Here is a 19,933-nt window from a genome sequence, read left to right as displayed (position 1 = left end):
AGAAGAAACAGCAAACCTTCTGGCAATGGTACATATTGATGTGCCATTCTGGAGAAGTTGGACTACCTGTGCAACCTCTGTAGGGTCCAGGAATCGCCTCATGCTACCAGTAGTGACACTGACTGTAGCCAAATGCAAAACTAGTGAAGAAACAGTCAGAAAAGATGAGGAGGGAAAAATGTCAGTGGCCTCCACCTGTTAAACCATTCCTGTTTTGGGGGTCATCTCATTGTTGCCCCTCTACTGCATCTGTTGTTAATTTCATTAACACCACAGCAGCTGAAACTGATTAACAACCCCCTCTGCTACTTAACTGACCAGATTAATATCCCATAAGTTTCATTGACTTGATGCTATACTCTGATTAAAAAGTGTTCCTTTAATTCTTTTGAGCAGTATATTTTGGAAGTATTATAATCCAAGAAATCCATACAGAAAAGTTCCAGAGAAAAAAACAACCCATATTCTCACATACATTACTGTTCCAAAAAAAATGATTTCAAGAGTAAAAGATGTCAAAGTGAACAAATCATAACACATTGGGCATAACACACTCACGGCAATGAATTCAGATGGCCCTGACAAACAGCAATGTGTCCTAACAATGGGACTTGCAAGAAATCCAAGATGGAGTCATAATAACACACAACAAAATCTGTTAATAATGCAAAAACACCATCCGGCAAGAAATCAACATCAGAATTGAATTCTGCAACACCAATAATCTATAAATGCATTGAAAAAGAAAGAGCAAAATCGATGCAAAAAAACATATAAAATGTTAATTGCGATTATCACTCATAATAGAGGTGCTGTTACATTAGCATAATGACTGCTTTATTTTCATTCTGTGGATATTTTAGGATTTTTACATACGTGAAAAGTATGCAGATCTTGCTTTACTTACTGTATTAAGTACACGACCATTTACTTCACTTGTGCAACGGAATATTAAGATACAGACAGATCTGCGGAGCCCACAATGTACTTTTATACCAAACTCACCCACCTGGACTAAATTATATTTAGGTTTTGAGGCTCTCCATAAAAGTTGACAGTGCGTCTTTAAATGACTGGAGCATAAATACCCCAAGTTTATTACTCGTCTCCTGAATGTTGGGGTCGTAGCTTCCAAAGAGTGGAGTGGAGGCCAATATGTCTTCCCGGTTGGCTTCGTATAAAATCTTCATCAGCTCCTCTCTCATTCTTTCATATTGGTTTTTGTCATAACTGCCTAAACTACCATCATCCAGCGGGTAAGTAACATTATCTGAGTAGCAGTCTCAGGGAACTGGAAACTCCACATATTTCAGGTGTGGAAAGTCCACAAATACGTTAAAGAGGAACTTCAGGGCTTGAAAAGAGAAAGGATTACCTAAAAACCTAAATTCGATAAGCTTCCGGCACGGCACCGGAGCTACAATCATCAGATTGATATGTTTCTCCTCAATATTGGACTCCTCCAAATTTAAAGTGTGAAGGCGCAAGTTCTAGAGAAAAAGCAACCCATATTCCCACATACATTAACGTTCCAAAAATAATATTTCAAGAACAAAAGATCTCAAAGTGAACAAATCATAATTCATTGGGTATAACACAATCACGTCAATGAATTCAGATGGCCCTGACACACGGGAATGTGTCCTAACAATGGGACTCGCAAGAAAACCAAGATGGAGTCAGAATAACGCACAACAAAATCTGCTAATAATGGAAAAGCACAAGAAATCGATGTCAGAATTGAATTCTAGAACACCAAAAACCTATAAATGCATTGAAAAAGAAAGAGCAAAATCGATGCAGAAAAATTTATAAAAAGTTCATTGGGATTATTAATTATAACAGAGGTGCTGTTACATTAGCATAATGACTGCTTTATTTTCATTCTGTGGTTATTTTAGGATTTTTACATACGTGAGAAGTATGCAGCTCTTGCTTTACTTACTGTATTAAGTACACGGCCATTTACTTCATTTGTGCAACGGAATATTAAGATACAGACAGATCTGTGGTGCCCACAATGTACTTTTACACCAAACTCACCCACCTGGACTAAATTATATTTAGGTTTTGAGGCTCTCCATAAAATTTGACAGTGCGTCTTTAAATGACTGGAGCATAAAAACCCCAAGTTCATTACTCGTCTCCTGAATGTCGGGGTCATAGCTTCCAAAGAGTGGAGTGGAGGCCAATATGTCTTCCCGGTTGGCTTCGTATAAAATCTTCATCAGCTCCTCTCTCATTCTTTCATATTGGTCTTTGTCATAACTGCCTAAAGTAGCATCATCCAGCGGGTAAGTAACATTATCTGAGTAGCAGTCTCTGGGAACTGGAAACTCCACATACTTCAGGTGCGGAAAGTCCACAAATGCATTAAAGAGGCATTTCAGGGCTCGAAAAGAGAAAGGATTACCTAAAAACCTAAATTCAGTAAGCTTCCGGCACGGCACCAGAGCCACAATCATCAGATTGATATGTTCCTCCCCAATATTGCACTCCTCCAGAGTAAGACTTTTTAAAGTGAGTGAAGCACGACTCAGGAGTTTGAAGAACATTGCGGGGTAGAGGTCAGCTACATCATGGCCGCTGAGGTCCAGCCTCTCCAGATGCTCTGCGTGAACGCTGTTTGCCAGGTAGACCATGTCAGTGTGACTCAGGGAACAATTGGCAACCTCAAGTACTTGCAGTGGCGTGTCGAGTGGGCTGGAAGGAAACACAGAGAAGTATTAAAAAAAATGTCAGACCTTTAGATGCCGCATGTACCAAATGGAAGAGGCTTCAATAAAATCATTCACTGAGAATTCCTTGTCGTATTGAAACTCAGGATTAAACAAAGTAAGAAGATTTACAAAAACATGTGTGACATTCAAATATTTTGCACATAATATTCTATATATTTCTAACACCTGCCAAGTTAATATGCAAAGCGATGAGCAGCTATCTTTTTCTGACCACATTTCTACCGTTTCTCGTTCATGCAGGTTCACTCTGAACAACAGCCACAAGATCAGACCTTATCTGACAGAGAACAGAGGACAACCTCTGGTCCGGGCTTTGGACTTGTCACATCTGGACTACTGCAACTCACTTCATGTGCTATCAATCCATCACAGATGGTCCACAATGCAGCAGCCCGTCTTGTATTTAACCAGCTGAGATGGGCACACGTCACTCCTCTCTTCAGGTCGCTACATTGGCTCCTTATAGCAGCACCCATTAAGCCCAAATCCCTGATGCTTGCCTACAGAGTAGTCAGTGAGTCAGCACCTGACTATATGGAGACACCGGTGAGGTGGTCTGCTTCTTCTCGCCCACTCATTTCTGCCAGGGAACAGAGTCTGGTGATGCCATCTCTTTGTGGTATCAAGTCTCAATCCAGACTCTTTTCCTTTGTATTCCCTAGTTGGTGGAATGGGCTGCCCACCTCCAACCGAACTGCTGACTCCCTCAATGTATTTAAGAAGATTTTGAAGACACATCTGTTTTGTGAATATCTGTCGAACTATTTGCTCTGAAATATTTTTTATATTGTTGGTTAATTCAGAGTTTCTCAACCTTTAAGTATTTGCGACCCGAGTTTTCATAACAGTTTTAATTGCGCCCCCCCAACATTTTTTTTGAAATGTAGATGCATATTTTATTATACTTACTTATCTTTTATCGACATTTATCTAATTCTACATTTATTGTTCTAGTATCAGAATGTCATTTTAAGTTAATTTGTTTTGGTTTCAACAGATTTTTTTTCATATTTTTTTTCACATCTTCGCGCCCCCCTTTTTGTTACTTAGCACCCCTAGAGCCGCCCACAGGTTGAGAACCACTGGGTTAATTTGTTTAAGTTTAATTGCTTTAGTGATTGTAATCTATGATTGTAAATGTATCAGTTATTACGTATTTTAGCTTGTGGTAATCAACTTTTGTTGCCTGCCCCATTACACTTGCTGAACTAACAAGCCCTAGACTCATGTTACTCGATTATGTTGAACTCTTTTGTAAGTCGCTTTGGATAAAAGCGTCTGCTAAGCAAATAAATGCAAATGTAAATGAATATTAAACTATTGTGAAAGATGGTGCTTTTTCTGCCACTTCATCAAAGAGTTAGTGACCATAATTTTGCTTATTAAATATTTTGTAACAGTGAGTCATATTCAAAAATAACAGAATTACATTCAGACCCCTTCACATTCTGCACACCTTATTGTGTTGTAGATTTTATTTTAAATGGATGCATTTGCCATTTTTACCCATCAATCAGCACTCAATACCCCATAATGACAAAGTGAAAACATGTTGTCAGAAAGGCTTGCAAATTTGTTAAAACTGAAACACTGAAATCTCTCGTTCATGCAAGTTTCCAGATCCTTTGCTGTGTTACTCACTACATATAGATAGATAGATAGATAGATAGATAGATAGATAGATAGATAGATAGATAGATAGATAGATAGATAGATAGATAGATATGAAAAACGCTATAAAATAGATAGATAGATAGATAGATAGATAGATAGATAGATAGATAGATAGATAGATAGATAGATATGAAAGGCACTATATAATAGATAGATAGATAGATAGATACATAGATAGATAGATAGACTCCTGTTTGCTTTAATTTTTATTTAGATGTTTCTAGAGCAGCACGGTGGCACAGTGGTAGCGCTGCTACCTCGTAGTTAGGAGACCCGGGTTCACTTCCCTGGTCCTCCCTGTGTGGAGTTTGCATGTTCTCGCCATGTCTGCATGGGTTTCCTCCCACAGTCCAAAGACATGCACGTTAGGTGCATTGGTGATCCTAAATTGTCCATAGTGTGTGCTTGGTGTGTGTGCCCTGCAGTGGGCTGGCACCCTGCCCGGGGTTTGTTTCCTGCCTTGCGCCCTGTGTTGGCTGGGATTGGCTCCAGCAGACCCCCGTGACCCTGTGTAGGGATATAGTGGGTTGAACAATGACTGACTGACTGACTGTTTCTAGAACTTGACTGGCAGCCCACCTGAGGTAAACTGAATTGACTGGACATCATTTAAACAGGCACATGTGTATCTGTGTATAGAAGGTCCCACAATTTATACTCATGTCAGGAACAAAACCAAACAATGAAGTCCAAGTAACTCTCAGTAGACTGCGGCAATCGACTTCTGGTCAGGTACAGATCAGGGCAACGAGATGAAACCATTTGTAAAGCTTGCAGTGCTTTCAAGACCATAATGACCTTAAGAAATGGAAGAAGTTTGGAACCACTGGGTCCTAGATTTGGCAATCTGGCCAAAGTGAATAACTAGGCAAGAAGGGCTTTGGTCAGGGCAGTGCCCAAGAACCCAATGGCCTAAAAGAGCTTCAGAAGTCCTCTGCTGCTGGAAGGGCGACCATCTCAGCAGCACTCCATCAATAGAGTAGCTGACTCCTGTTTGCAGTTTGCCAAATGGCATTTAAAGAAGTCTTAATGTATGGCGATAAAAGATTGTCAGGTCTGAGGAGACAAAAATTGCATTGCATTTGTAATTCCAACAGATGGTGCATCACAATCATTTGTAGTGATAAAAAAACATTACTATTATAAAAATAATAATAATAAATTGGGTGGCATGGTGGCGCAGTGGTAGCGCTGCTGCCTCGCAGTTAGGAGACCCGGGTTCGCTTCCCGGGTCCTCCCTGCGTGGAGTTGCATGTTCTCCCGTGTCTGCGTGGGTTTCCTCCGGGCACTCCGGTTTCCTCCCACAATCCAAAGACATGCAGGTTAGGTGGATTGGCGATTCTAAATTGGCCCTAGTGTGTGTGTCCTGCGGTGGGTTGGCACCCTGCCCAGGATTGGTTCCTGCCGTGTTGGCTGGGATTGGCTCCAGCAGACCCCCGTGACCCTATTCGGATTCAGCGGGTTAGAAAATGGATGGATGGATAATAATAAATTATAATAATACATTCTGATGTGTTAAATAATAATCATTTTTAAATTTTGATTTGTAGTACTTTTTTTTTTTGTTCTTTATTTCGCCTTATACAATTTCTCGTATTAGGAATTTGTTAGTTTTCGCATACCCCTTGGGGTCCGAGTGCAGGGTCAGCCATTGTACAGCACCCCTGGAGCAATTGCAGGTTAAAGGCCTTGCTCAAGGGCTCAGCAGAGTAGGATCTCTTGTGGCAGTGATGGGGATTCAAACCGGCAACCTTCGGGATACCAGCACAGATCCTTAGCCTCAGAGCCACCTTTTAATCCTAATGAGGATATTGTTTTTCCACATGACCTTTAAAATAACAATAATAATAATAATAATAATAATAATAATAATAATATATTTAAATATTAAATAATAATAATAATAATAATAGATTTAATAAATAATGATAATAATAAAATTGCATTTTATTGCTAAAAATGCTTGTGATGCACCATCTGTTGGAATGACAAATGTAATGCATTTCATCATTACAAGTCATTTTCTAACCCATTTAAAACAGAAAAAGGTGTCTTGTTGAATAATAATCATTTCTTTGAACCTGGAATTATGTTGGGTATTGCTGTGTCTGTGGTTTGGTTCTCAGTTGCACCCCCTTGTGGTTACAACACAAATGTCGGCAAATTGATGAGCCTGGAGCAATCCCTGCTCTTGAAGGACTAGGCCTCTTTTTAGAGGCCCCTTATGTACTTTAACATGACTGGTTAAACTCTTTAAAACTGCCTTTTTATTTCAACGTGTTATATCATTATTAGACCTAAACTACTCCATCCCGAGCTTTTGGAGCAGACAGCGGGCATCAATTTCAGAACAAACGTATATCTTCAAAAAACAATACAAGCTGATTAGGTCATTTGAAAACAAATCAAACTAAATTTGCAGGTTACTCCGTTTAGATTTTATTAACATTTTCCATACCTTCCAAACTTTTTTAGAAGTGGGTGTTATGCAGATGTCTCAAATAACTCCAAAAATTGAGCAGCAGCTAAAGATAAGTTTAAGGCATTAAAAACTATAACATTACGTTACCTTAGCAGCTTCCTTATTTGCCCCGAGAGTGGAGAGAAAGGGATGCTCAGTTCCCTCAGACAGGTTAGCTGGCTCAGCATTTCTCCAATTTTTGCTAACATCTCAATGTCTTCTGGACCATATCTCCGCACATCAAATGTTCTGGCAGGAAGGGTCAGGGCCCTCAAATTAGGGAATGAAACGCGGCTTAGCAACACCTCCAGATAGGGCATTTCCATTCGAATGTTGTGAACAATTGACAGCTTTTGCAGGGATGCCGGCACAGCAAGTTTAATGATATAAAAGAGGTTTTTGAGAGGCAGGCTGTCAGCCCTGAATTCTACACATCGGATCTTCAGTGGACAGTGGCATCTCAGTAGCAAGGCCTGGACTGCCGCCTCATAGTTGCGACTGGTCACAAACACGTCCATCCGGATGTCAATGGATACTCCAAACACGGACGGAGAGACGTCTTGTGATTCCATCGCCAAAAGCAGTTCATAACAGATGCGGGTGACCTTCTCAGTTCGTGCCCATTTCCCCAGGGATCTCCCGCAGCGGCACAGCTGGAACTGAACATCTCTGATGCCTGTGAGATCCACCAGCCTTAGGTGCTTGGCATAGGTTACAGGCTGGCAAAGGACATGATCCTTGAGACCATCCAGAAGTGCCCCCAAAGCGGCTGAGCAGGTCCTATCGGTCAAATCGTCATCGCAGTCTGCTGTACGGCCTAACAGATCTTTGAGGCTGAGCTCTGCCAGAGGCCAGTGCTGGACGACATCATGAAGAATCTGCGACTGCTCGTGTAGGTAAGACGCTTTAAAGAGAAGCGGGAACAGGTTGTGAGACAGCCAGCAAAGGCTCTGCTGCGCCTTCTCGGTGTCCCGTACAAAACTCTCAGCAGCAAGAAATTTTAAAGTCTTCATTGGTCACAAACAGAGCAGAGCCCAGGGCAGCAGCTCTGCGTCTTGTCCAAAGTGAAGCAGCTCTGGTTATTTTGAGAAACAGCTGTCTGGCGACTTGCAGGGGAGGCTGCGGGGTCACGTGGGAAAGTCTAATTTTGGATCTGTGATCTTTGCCTAAAGTCATGGCTTCTGTTACACTTCAAAATGTCCTAAAAGATTCATTGAGGTTTGAGGTTTGTGCTGCAAAAATCTACAGTAAGACTATTGTTTAGATTTTTAGCTTATTTTTGTTAATTTCTTGTTTTTTACTCTCTCGTATACAAAGTATAGGGAAAGTATTGTAATCGTCCAAAAATATGATGTCGAGATTTTGATGAAAAATGCCTTCCAGCAACAAATCGACGTCAGAATTGAATTCAGCAACACCAAAAACCTATGAATGCATTAAAAAAAAGTGCAAAATCGATGCAGAAAAATGTATAAAAAGTTAATTGTGATTACATTAGTATAATGACTGCTTTATTTTCATTCTGTGGTTATTTTAGGATTTTTACATACGTGAGAAGTATGCAGCTCTTGCTTTACTTACTGTATTAAGTGCACGGCCATTTACTTCATTTGTGCAACGGAATATTAAGATTTCAGACAGATCTGCGGTATCCACAATGTACTTTTATATCAAACTCACCCACCTGGACTAAATAATATTTAGTCTCCATAAAAGTTGACAGTGCGTCTTTAAATGACTGGAGCATAAAAACCCCAAGTTCATTACTCGTCTCCTGAATGTTGGGGTCGTAGCTTCCAAAGAGTGGAGTGGAGGCCAATATGTCTTCCCGGTTGGCTTCATATAAGTTCTTCATCAGCTCCTCTCTCATTCTTTCATATTGGTCTTTGTCATAACTGCCTAAACTACCATCATTCAGTGTTTAAGTAACATCATCTGAGTAGCAGTCTCTGGGAACTGGAAACTCCACATATTTCAGGTGCGGAAAGTTCACAAATGCGTTAAAGAGGAATTTCAGGGCTTGAAAAGAGAAAGGATTACCTAAAAACCTAAATTCAGTAAGCTTCCGGCACTGCACCAGAGCTACAATCATCAGATTAATATTGTTCTCCCCAACATTGGACTCCTTCAGATTTAAAGTATGGGAGGCACGACTCAGGAGTTTGAAGAACATTGCCGGGTAGAAGTCAGCTACATCATGGCCATGGAGGTCTAGCCTCTCCAGATGCTCTGCATGAACGATGAGAAAGTCATGGCTTCTATTACAGTTCAAAATGATTATTAGGGCGAGTAGATTTGAAAGTTCACTATTTATTATGATAAATCATTTTTTCCTACCAATGGCTCAAAAACTGGTCACAGTACGAACCTTTTAATTCGCGGTTATAGAACTTTCAACTGAAAAACAGAATGTCCATAGCAAAAAGGCACTGGAGGTTTCCCTGTCCAGGAGAGCTACAAACTCAAAGCAATCGCTGCTTACTTTACAAGACGGCATTTTAAGGAGAACTTGGTGGAGTGGTGGCTCTGAGGCTAGGGATCTGCACCAGCAATTGGAAAGTTGCCGGTTCAGATCCCATAAATGCCAAAAGTGACTCTACTCCATTGGATCCGTTGAGCAAGGCCCTTAACCTGCAATTGCTCTGTCCTGGGTATGACGTTAATCTGCATCTTAGACCTGCAAGCGGGTCCTCCAACTAACAGGGAAGACTTGGGGGCTGGTGGCAGGACTGGCATTCCAGCAACCTTAAAAACCCCCATGCTATTCAACTCCATGCTGAGGTGTCACCTGTTGCAGGACGCACAGTCACAACCTTGTGCATGCGTTTCACCGATGATTCACCAATCAAAGTACAGTACTCATTAAAGCCCACCCTCTCCACTTTGACATGTGAAAATGGCAGCTTCCATTTCGAGGAGTATTTCACATCGTGTGTTCAGCCAATATGAGAAACGACGAATAAAATAAAAGCTGCTATTGCCAAAACAAGTCATGTGATCTGCTTCTACTGCTTTTACAAATCACAATAGGCCCAGTTGTTACAGTACAAAATGCATCTGTTTAGTATTACAATATTATACATGTAGAAAATAACATTGGATAAAAAAATGACATGTTTAGCATCGAATCTATACACATCATAACCTTTTTTGACAAAGACATTTTTGTTTTTTATTACGGCTTTCTACACTTTTTGTCAGTAAACATGGCCAAGCCATTTCAGGCAGCTAGTGGATTAGTATTACACGACACAGTACACAAAAGTTCTGCACACATTGAACGTGAAACAGCGCTTAACAAATTTTTGTACAACATTTCAAAAGCCATAAAGTCCATTAAACAGTCAAGGGTGAACGATTGAAATTCATAAATGAGCGTCTTCATCACTTCATTCATAAAGTCTGCCGAATTGGCGATGCTGTGGTGCCTCGTTTTTTTTTTTTTGTTCACATGATGCACTTTCTTTATCTTGCAAAAGAAATCATACCAAATGTTCCACAGACGTCTTGTTTGCATACAATGAGATTTATTACATCGACTTTAATAGAATTATATAATTATTTTAAATTAAAATGTACATTTTCTTTCTAAGGGGAAGGGTTTGGACCATAAACAGTGCAATGTATATTCCTCATGCTTTCCAGTTCCAAGTCTTTACTGTGGATGCACATGTAGGGTCACACATGGCGCTCTCATTTGGCCGTGTTTTCATTTCTTCTTCCATCGATGGAAAAAATAAAAATAAAAAAACAACGATCCTGTCGACAACTTGGTGGTTCACGAGTGAGCAGATGTCTTCAGATCATCTTCACAACTACAAAAGAAAGGGAAGGCAGAAGGCAATGAGCAGACAAATCATAACATACAACGGACCAAGTGAGTCAATTTGAGAATGGTGTCTTAGCAGTTGTTTTCAAATTCTCCGACCCAGCATGTTCAAATTTAATACGCTGCATTTTTCACATGTTTATTTTTTGCTTTGCGCACTCAGCCACCTTAACATGTTGTCTATGGAGGAGTGAAAGCTTTAGATTTGCCAAAAATTTCAATCACCAGTTTTCAACGGATCTCGATGTTTCAGGGTCCCCTGAAACCGAAAACATCGATATCTCAAGGATGGGTTTGTGTCTGTCTGTGTGTCACAGTTTCTTGAGGACGGTGTAGAGCTGAAACATCTGGATAGAAAAATGCCAAACTTGAAACTTAAGCCTGTTATGAGATGATGGTGTGCTGATTCGTTTTGGAGCCAAATCGTGTAAGAGAAAGAGGCACTCGAGAGGATCCTTCAAATACTGTCATTGTGCAATTAATCATGAATTCTTCTCATCAAATGCTATCGTAATGACCTATTTTATGATCATATAGATCAACATTAGAGTGGTAAATAATTACTGAAATGTTATAGAATAGTTTGGGTAACTTGGTTCCTAGGCCTCAAAGCCTACTGATGGTCGCGTCCAAATTTTTCCAATCCCATTTGCATAACACAGCTCCTCTACCTCAACACCCAAAGTCTCTGCACAGGTTCTCTTCATTACTCTTCATAAAGGGACTGTGGAAGACCATGAAATGTACGGTGCCATTAGGTGACCCTGGAGGCTTGCATTAACTCTTTCAGGGCTGATGTCGACTTTTGTCGAAATTCAGGGGTAGAGGACGGTAATCATCTGTGAACTGCAACAAAACTCGCCCTTACCTTTTAGTTCAACTCTCTATGGCAGAAGGAAAGTTAAGAAGCCTCGGCTGACTTAATCTCGATTTCCAGCGTGTGCATGAGTAGCGAAGAGCAAACAACCTGTAAAATGATATTGACATCTGGCGAGAGACTAAAGCAAATGTGCAAATTAAAATACTCCATGGATGTTTTACTTATTATCGCTGAGCCGGACTCTGACTTGTTAGACTTGGAATTTGATGCAAGTGATCAGGAGATGGCGGTCAAAAACAAAAGTGAGGGACCAGCATCGGCTGATCGGGGCTCTTGATCATATTCGTGTGGCTGATACACCTACAGCAGCATTCGCCTGGGAGGACCACCACTTATGATGACTTGAGGTACAAACCATATTGCGTCACATTGCAACTGCCACCACCGCCCACCTGCTGTGCAAAGACCACCATGCTTTCCTGCTGGCCATCGAGGTGCCTCCGTGCAACTATTGATGCTAGAGATGCCGAACATGTGCCAACTCCAGCCAAAGCATGAAGCATCAGACGTTTTATGTTGATTTATGGGTGAAACCATTGCTTAGTGTGCTTTTCAGCCCTCAAAGAGTTAATATTTCTCATAACTTGGACATATATACAGTGCCTTGTGAGAGACGACTGGCAGCCCCTGAAATGGAAGGATGGGGGAAGGCAGCAACATATGGACACTGCCTCCCCCTAAATGCTAGGTGGCAGCTCCCCTGGAGTACTAGGAAGTCATGAGGACGGAAGCCCCGGAGTACTTCCAGGCTGACTGAAGAATTGGGATTCTCCATCTGGAAAGTCACGTGGGAGGAAGAACAGAAGCACTTCTGGGTCAAGGACTATATAAAGGACTGCAGGAGACCCAGCAAGCGAGCCAAAGTCGGGAGGAGTGTGATAGACCTTACTGGGAGGTGTGGAGGAGAGAGGAATTGTGCAGTGTGATTACTGATTTACTGTGGTGGGCTGGTACTCTACCCGGGGTTTGCTTCCTTCCTTGCGCCCTGTGTCGGCTGGGATTGGCTCCAGCAGACCCCAGTGACCTTATAGTTAGGATATAGCGAGTTGGATAATGGATGGATGAATAGATTATTGATTTACTTGTGTTTATTGTGGCTGTGGTGCTTTGGGCACGATTATTAAGAAGAAAATAATTAAAATATCCTCTTGGTGCTTTTATCCCATGTCCAGTGTTGGGGTTAAAGGAGTGACAGCGACCCCTAGTGTCTTACAGCCTTAAAAAAGTATTCACCCCCTTGGAAGATTGCACATTTTATTATTACACACCACACAGGATTTAATTTGGATGTTTGACACTGATCAACCAAAAAAGACTATTTTTAACGTCTGTACAAAGAGGTCTAAATTAATTACAAATATAAAACCAACACGACCAATCAGCATCAAAAGGAGGCACGATGGGCGTCGACAATCTGGCTAAGAGGCAGTCCACTTCTAAACATGTCTGTATTCTGGTGGTGAGCACAATTAATCAGTACAGACCGTGGAGTGGTTAATTGGAACGGCAAAAAGTATGTTTTAGGTCAGCGGTGTCCCAACTCTGGACATGGAGGGCCGCAGCGGCTTCAGGATTTCATTGTAACCATCTTCTTCATTAGAGCTAATTAACCTCTCTTGCCTAAATTTTAATTGACTTGACTCAGATCCATGAATTGTTCCATAATCAGCAGCCAAACAAAAATGACACGTAAAACGAGCTGCCACATGACCAGCTAACCTGTGCCCACCATACAATATTTGAAAATAAAGAAAGGGTGAAGGTCTCAGTAAGGCTGATCTGCTCAGGTCACCAAAATATCTTCATGTTGTTCTTAGAAAAAAAATGAAAATTTTGGAAATGTCTGCTGTGGCAGAATGAGAGCAGCAACAAGCCATGGAAATAAATTGCAGGTTTAATTAACAACAAGAATATCCTAATTAAGAAACTGATTGGGAGTTTGAAGCCCCGACTTTTCTGGTCATCTGTTGACTCATTTCACATCGTATTTCTGTTTGGCTGCCATTTAATGAAGATAAGAATCAAGTCAGAGGACTGAATCCTTAAAAACAGGCTTGATATGTTTTTAATTGTGATATGATAAAACTGTGCCAAAAGGAAATGTCTCGACTTGCATACGTATTGCATTTCAACATTGCCAACACATTGGATTACATTTAATGTTGGCACAGATAATCCTCCATACTGGGCTGCTTGCTCTGTATTATCCATCCATCCATTACCCAACCTGCTATATCCTAACTACAGGGTCACGGGAGTCTGCTGGAGCCAATCCCAGCCGACACAGGGCACAAGGCAGGAAACAAACCCTGGCCCACCGCAGGGCTCACACACACACACTAGGCACAACTCAGAATTGCCAATGCACCTAACCTGCAGGTCTTTGGGAGGAAACCCACGCAGACACGGTGAGAACATGCAAACTCCACGCAGGGAGGACCCGGGAAGCAAACCGGGTCTCCCTACTGCGAGGCAGCAGCGCTACCCACTGTGCCACTGTGCCGCCTGCTCTGTATTATAGTTAGTAAAATTCCAGTCTCTATACTGGGGCTCCATTTCCAGCAGTAGGCTCCCTGCCAGTCTGCTGTTGTATTTTGCTTAATTCTTTAAGCCCGTTATCTGTATGACAGAAAATCCTTTGGTGTGCTCGGCCATATGATGCCACACATTCCATCATTCAGAACTATAGAGCGTAAGTGCCATCCCAGATGGGATGGAGACTTAGTTCTTGCCTGGCTAGCAGGCTATTATGAAAAGTCTGCAAAAGTGGAGCCACAATCCAGCCAGAGCGTCCAGTAATCTATATCCCAGCTGGCATCAAAGTATAATGAAAGGACTGGGTGACCAGGAGCAGTTCATATCCCAACACAGAAGGTGGCATTGTTCTTTAAGGCTGATCACCAACCAGGACTCCAGCAGGGCTACATGGGAGTTGGAGTGTGGAAGTGTAGCCTTGTCGCCGTCTTTGTGTGCCAACAGAGGGCGCTTCGGGGGGGGGGAGGACAACAATGGCTTGCACGTGACCTGGAAGTGCTCCTGAAATGCGGTGTAGTGACACCGGAAGCATTCCTGGATGTTACGTGAAGAGGAGCTCACAGCCTCACATCTGGAAGTCAGAGTCGGGAGGCAGCGGGCAACACTCAACTGGAGTAGTGGAAGGAGAGGAAGACGTTTATTAACGTAATATTGTGTTGTTCCAGGTGGCACGGTGGCGCAGTGGTAGCGCTGCTGCCTCGCAGTTAGGAGACCCAGGTTTTCTTTCCGGGTCCTCCCTGTGTGGAGTTTGCATGTTCTCCCCGTGTCTGCGTGGGTTTCCTCTCACAGTCCAAAGACATGCAGGTTAGGTGGATTGGAGATTCTAAATTGGCCTTGGTGTGTTTGTGTGTGTCCTGCGGTGGGTTGGCACACTGCCCAGGATTGGTTCCTGCCTTGTGCCCTGTGTTGGCAGGGATTGGCTCCAGCAGACCCCTGTGTTCGGATTCAGCGGGTTGGAAAATGGATGGATGGATATGTTGTTCCTGGCTGTGAGCACTGTGAAAGGAGGTGTGTGGAGATAAAATCCATTATTTTAAACCCAGAGTTGTGCTGGATGGTATTGTGTCTGAGGTTTGGGGCTCAGTGGCGCCCCATTGTGGTTACAAGAAGAACTAGGCATGCCATACTGCTATTGCACCTTCTGTTTCCACACTAAACAAATGCAGTGTTGGATGGTACTTAACCCATAAATAATTTCAAAGTGGAACCTTTCACAAGTATTTGTCAGATAAGGTGATCTGAACATTTTGAACACATCTGGTTACCATACATTCTCATGTAGTAAATGAAACTGCCCTTTTCAGGGGGTGCCCTGTAGTTCTCTTATCACCTCTCCAGATTTTTACAGCACCTCTTATTTTTATTTTTATTTTTTTTTTGGATTGGGAATCATCCCAGTGAGTCCTGCTCATGATCCTTGTTGTGGTAAAACTCTAATGATATTTGTAAGTGCCTTCTGAAATCTCAAAAGTCATCAGGCTAGCAAATCAGAATACAGTATGTGACCTGTTATTGTAAATTATAAAACTACTTCCTGTTTAATCTGAAATTGCCCCATTATTGAAAACGGGACGAATTAAGGTGAAGGTTAAAGTTGAGGTTTTGAAGACAGTGGTGAGACCAGCAATGGAGTATGGAGCTGAGACATGAGCAGTAAAGGGAGTGTACGAGAAGATGTAGCAGAAATGAGAAGGTGGAGATGGAACTGTGGAGCATCAAGAAAGGACAGAATAAGAAATGAGACAATGAAAAGTACAACAAGAGTGGGAGAGACATCTAAGAATTTACACGAAAGGAGGCTGACGTGGTGTGGACATGTGATGAGGAGAAACAATGAAGATGTTAGTAAAGGAGTGATGGGAATGGAAGTCCAAGGGCAGAGAAAGTGAAGGAGGCCAAAGAGGAGGTGAATGGACAAAGTAAAGGAAGATGTGAGGGAAAAGGGCTTGAGGTGGAGAGGAGGTGCAGGACTGAGCTGTAAGGAGAAGGCTGATCAAGCACATCAACTCCACACAGAAGTGTGAAATGATGACAAAGAAGATGAAGAAGAAGAAGAACAACATTTATTTCTATAGCAGGTTTTCATAAAAATGATGTCGCTCAAAGTGCTTTACAAGATGAAGAAAAAAGAAAAACATAAAAATAAAATTAGGCAATACTAATCAACAAAGAATAAAGCGAGATAAGAAGAAGAAGAGGTAGAAGAAGAGGATTGAAAATGGGGTGATCCATTCAGCACAATCTACAAGTCAAATAATAAAAATGTAATACAAAATAACAAAACACAAACAGTAGTTGGGTTATTAGTGACCGCACCTCCATTAGGATTTTCTTTAATTCATTCAACTTAAGCAAATCCTTGAATTCCTTTCGATATGTTTTTTATTGCAATACATGCAATTGATGTACAGGGGATTCTGAAAGTACTTGTACCCCCTTCAATATCTTCTACACTTAACTATGTTGTGGATTTAATTTTACATGGATATATTTTGCCATTTTTGCCCATGAATATACTCTCAATAGCCCATAATGTGTTGAAGAAACGTCTGGAAATTTATTAAAAATCAAAAACTGAAATCTCCCGTTCATAGATGTTTTCAGACCCTTTTCTATGGCACTGCACGTTGTGCTCAGGTGCCTCCTGTCTCCTTTAATCCTCCTTGAGATGTGTTGAGAACTTGATTGGTGTCCTTCTGTCGCAAAATGAGTTGACTGGACCTTGTTTGGAAAGGCACATGTGTACCTGTGTAGAGAAGGTCCTACAATTCACACTGCACGCCAGGACAAAAACCAAACCATGATGTCCAAGGAATTCTATGTAGACCTCCGTAATCAAAATGTGGTAAGACACAGATCAGGACAAGGGGATTGAACTATTTCCAAACCTTTGAGTGTTCCCAGGAGCACAGTGGCATCAAAAAAGTTGATGTTATTTTGGAGGAATTACGTGGATAGGACAGGTGAGCTTTGTTGGGCCAAATGGCCTGTTCTCATCTAAATCTTTCTAATGTTCTAATTGTGAAATGAAAAAAAAGTTTGCAACCACTCTTGCAAACTGTTTCTGGAGTTAGTCCAGCCAGACTAAGTAACCAGGCAAGATGGTCCTTGGTCATGAAGGTGCCAAAGAATCCCAATGGTCAGGCAAGATGGCCCTTGATCATGAAGGTGTCAAAGAATCCCAATGGTCAGACAAGATGGCCCTTGATCATGAAGGTGCCAAAGAATCCTAATGGTCAGGCAAGATGGCCCTTGGTCATGAAAGTGTCAAAGAATCCCAATGGTCACTCTAACAGAGCTTCAGAAGTTCTCTGCAGAGATGGAAGAACCTGTTGGAGTAGCACTCCATCAATCAGGGCTTTATGGAAGAGGTGACTAAAAAGCAGCATATGACAGACAGTCCACTTGGACTCTGAGACCATGAGGAAAAAGATTTGCTGGTCTGATGATACAAAAATTGGAGTCTATGTGCAGAACTCTAAGCCATATAGTATGTCTAGTAAAGTTCAGCATTGCCCATTGCCTGCCTAAAACCATCCATATGGTGGCAGCATCAAGCTTTGGGGACAGGAAAACTGATCAGAGTTACAGGAAGGATACCTGCAGCAAAGTACAGACAGGACCATGAAGAAAACCTGCTATATAGTGCAAACAACCTTAGACTGGCGTGACGGTCCTCCTTGCAGCGTGACAATGACCCGAAGCATACAGTTAAGACAACGCTGACTGCCATTTTAGTGTCCCAGCTAAAGCCCAAACGTACACCCCATAGAACACGTGAGGAGAAACCTTAAGATGGAAGTTTACAGATGCTTCCCATCCAACCTAACAGAACTTGAGTGAATCTTCTAAGAAGAATGTTATACATTTTCCATATTTAGAAATGTAAAGCTTGTAGAGACTTACCTATGTAGACTGCTGCCAAAGGAGCTCCTCGAAAAGCACTGCATTGAGTGTCTGACTACTTACTTACTGAGGGATTTCAGTTTTTGATTTTTAACACATTTGCAAACCTTTCTGAAAACATTATTTCACTTTGTCCTGATGGATTATTGACTGTAGGATGATGGGCGACGATGGCAAATCTATCCATTGAAAATTAAATGTACAACACAATAAAGTGTGCAGAAAGTGAAGGGTCAGGATACCTGCTGAATCCGCTGTACGTTGCTCATGTTACTGAGTGCACAAGTCGTAAAAAGCAGCAAACCGGCACAGTTAATAGCATTAACCGCTGTACCCTCTTAACGTGATATTCTCATGCAGACAAAACAGTTAAGCGTGAGGCAGTGTGTATTAGTTATTAGTGTTACAGCAGAAAAAAAAATGAATTAATGAAATTCCCTTCTTATTAGTATTTGTGAGGCTCATTGTTTTTGCAGAGAAAGATTGAGCTTACAAAACTAATTACTTACTGAGCTAAAAACTTTTCATTCAGACCATTGTTGAGAGGCCTATTGTTATATGATTGGTCTTGCTCTGGTAAGAAAAAGAAGTGAAATATGGAAATAAATCAAGTCAATTGCACATTAACCCACAAGATCAAGTAAGGTGTAACTGTTTTAACTCCAGGACTGCCAGAACTGCTTTAATACTGTAGTTGTGATGGATCAACATCCGCCTCAAATTGATTAGTGGTAGGCTTTTGGGTTGCGTCACACATATTTCCTCCAATTTGTAACAAATGTTAGTTATATTACATTATTTTCCTATTTCCCTAAATAGAATAATAGCATCTGTCACATCCAGGGCTGTGAAAATGTATTCACTCCTTCTTGATCTCCTTAATTTTTGCTTACTCATAACACTTAATTGTTTCAGATCTCACAACAAATTTAGTATATTGTCAGTCGTCGACTTATGACCTAAGCGCTCTATGACTGTCCAGCTTAACAACTGCTACCGCGTCTCATGTCTGGCAGTGTGAGTGTTGCTAAGCTGGTCATACCACAGTTTTCGTCATGTCAGCTCTCTTTGGAGCTGCCATATGCCATGACTCATTCATCTCTATCTTATTACCTGTAGTGGTTTCGACACATTCACTTACCTTTGTCTTTCAATTAGCATTTTTTTTCTAAACCCCTTTAATTGTATCAATTTCAATATCCAAAAAAAGGTCAGACACACTGCTGTTTTAATTTTTTGTTCTCTCCTTTCCTTTTTTATTGAACAATCCCCACAATGCCTTTTTAGCCAAAAAACACAAACATACAATCTTGATACGCTACAACCGCTAAACCTGTCAACCAAGAAGAAAGTGCCTTTGTCTACTGCTGGACCTGCCAAGAAGGAAAGAAAGGCCATTGATCTCGACACACGAATGAAGGTGATCAAGCAGTATGAGGGAGGAAAGAAAGCGAATGAAATCGCATGTGACACGTCAAGTTATTCTATTCTACAGTGTCGATGATTTTTAGGACAAGGAAAGGATTCGTGAAGCTAATAAATGTTCAACATTCATGGGAACAACAGTAATAACAGAATAACGTACCATATACCACTTATGTTCGGTCAGTCTGAGCTGAACGTGGTAGTAAGTCGACGACTGACTGTCAGAAACTCAATAAACAGTAAAAAAAAAATTCAAAATACTATAATACAAAAGACAACCTGAATAAGCACAATACACAGTAAAAAAATCGGGAGTGGTCTCCCCTAGACTTTCTCGTATACTCAGCTATGGGATGGATTTTGAGGAGTAAACCGCAAAACAATGATTATATTTTTATATTATGTATATTAAGGAACCAACAACAAATCAAATCAAATTAATTAATATATTGAACAATTATTATAAAAGTAAAGATGAATAA

At 41.3% G+C, this 19,933-nt stretch overlaps 2 protein-coding genes across 3 annotated transcripts in view; both read right to left on the bottom strand.

The window, feature by feature from the left end:
• Positions 1–359: 359 nt before the first annotated feature.
• Positions 360–7,941, bottom strand: lrrc14b (leucine rich repeat containing 14B). The gene is made up of 2 exons (XM_039737272.1): positions 6,985–7,941; positions 360–2,703 (listed from the first exon to the last, which is right to left on the bottom strand). The coding sequence occupies exons 1-2, from the start codon at positions 7,887–7,889 to the stop codon at positions 2,064–2,066; spliced, it is 1,545 nt and encodes a 514-aa protein (XP_039593206.1). The 5' UTR covers positions 7,890–7,941; the 3' UTR covers positions 360–2,063.
• A 1,974-nt stretch (positions 7,942–9,915) lies between these two features.
• The window catches only part of LOC120515381 (pleckstrin homology domain-containing family G member 4B-like), a 169,032-nt gene continuing 159,014 nt past the window's right edge, over positions 9,916–19,933 (bottom strand). Inside the window, exons 23-24 of one of the 2 annotated variants that reach the window (XM_039736316.1) lie at positions 18,536–18,599; positions 9,916–10,691 (exon numbers count right to left, since the gene is read on the bottom strand). In XM_039736316.1, the coding sequence (XP_039592250.1) occupies positions 18,555–18,599 (45 nt within the window). In that variant the 3' untranslated portion in view covers positions 9,916–10,691; positions 18,536–18,554. The remainder of the gene's footprint in view (positions 10,692–18,535; positions 18,600–19,933) is intronic. The other variant, XM_039736317.1, reaches the window with a different exon arrangement.

Source organism: Polypterus senegalus, chromosome 15, assembly GCF_016835505.1.
Source record: "Polypterus senegalus isolate Bchr_013 chromosome 15, ASM1683550v1, whole genome shotgun sequence".
In the NCBI taxonomy this organism is placed as follows: Eukaryota; Metazoa; Chordata; class Cladistia; order Polypteriformes; family Polypteridae; genus Polypterus; species Polypterus senegalus.
The sequence above is the reverse complement of the archived record's forward strand: the minus strand, read 5'-3'. Positions and strand labels throughout refer to the sequence as shown.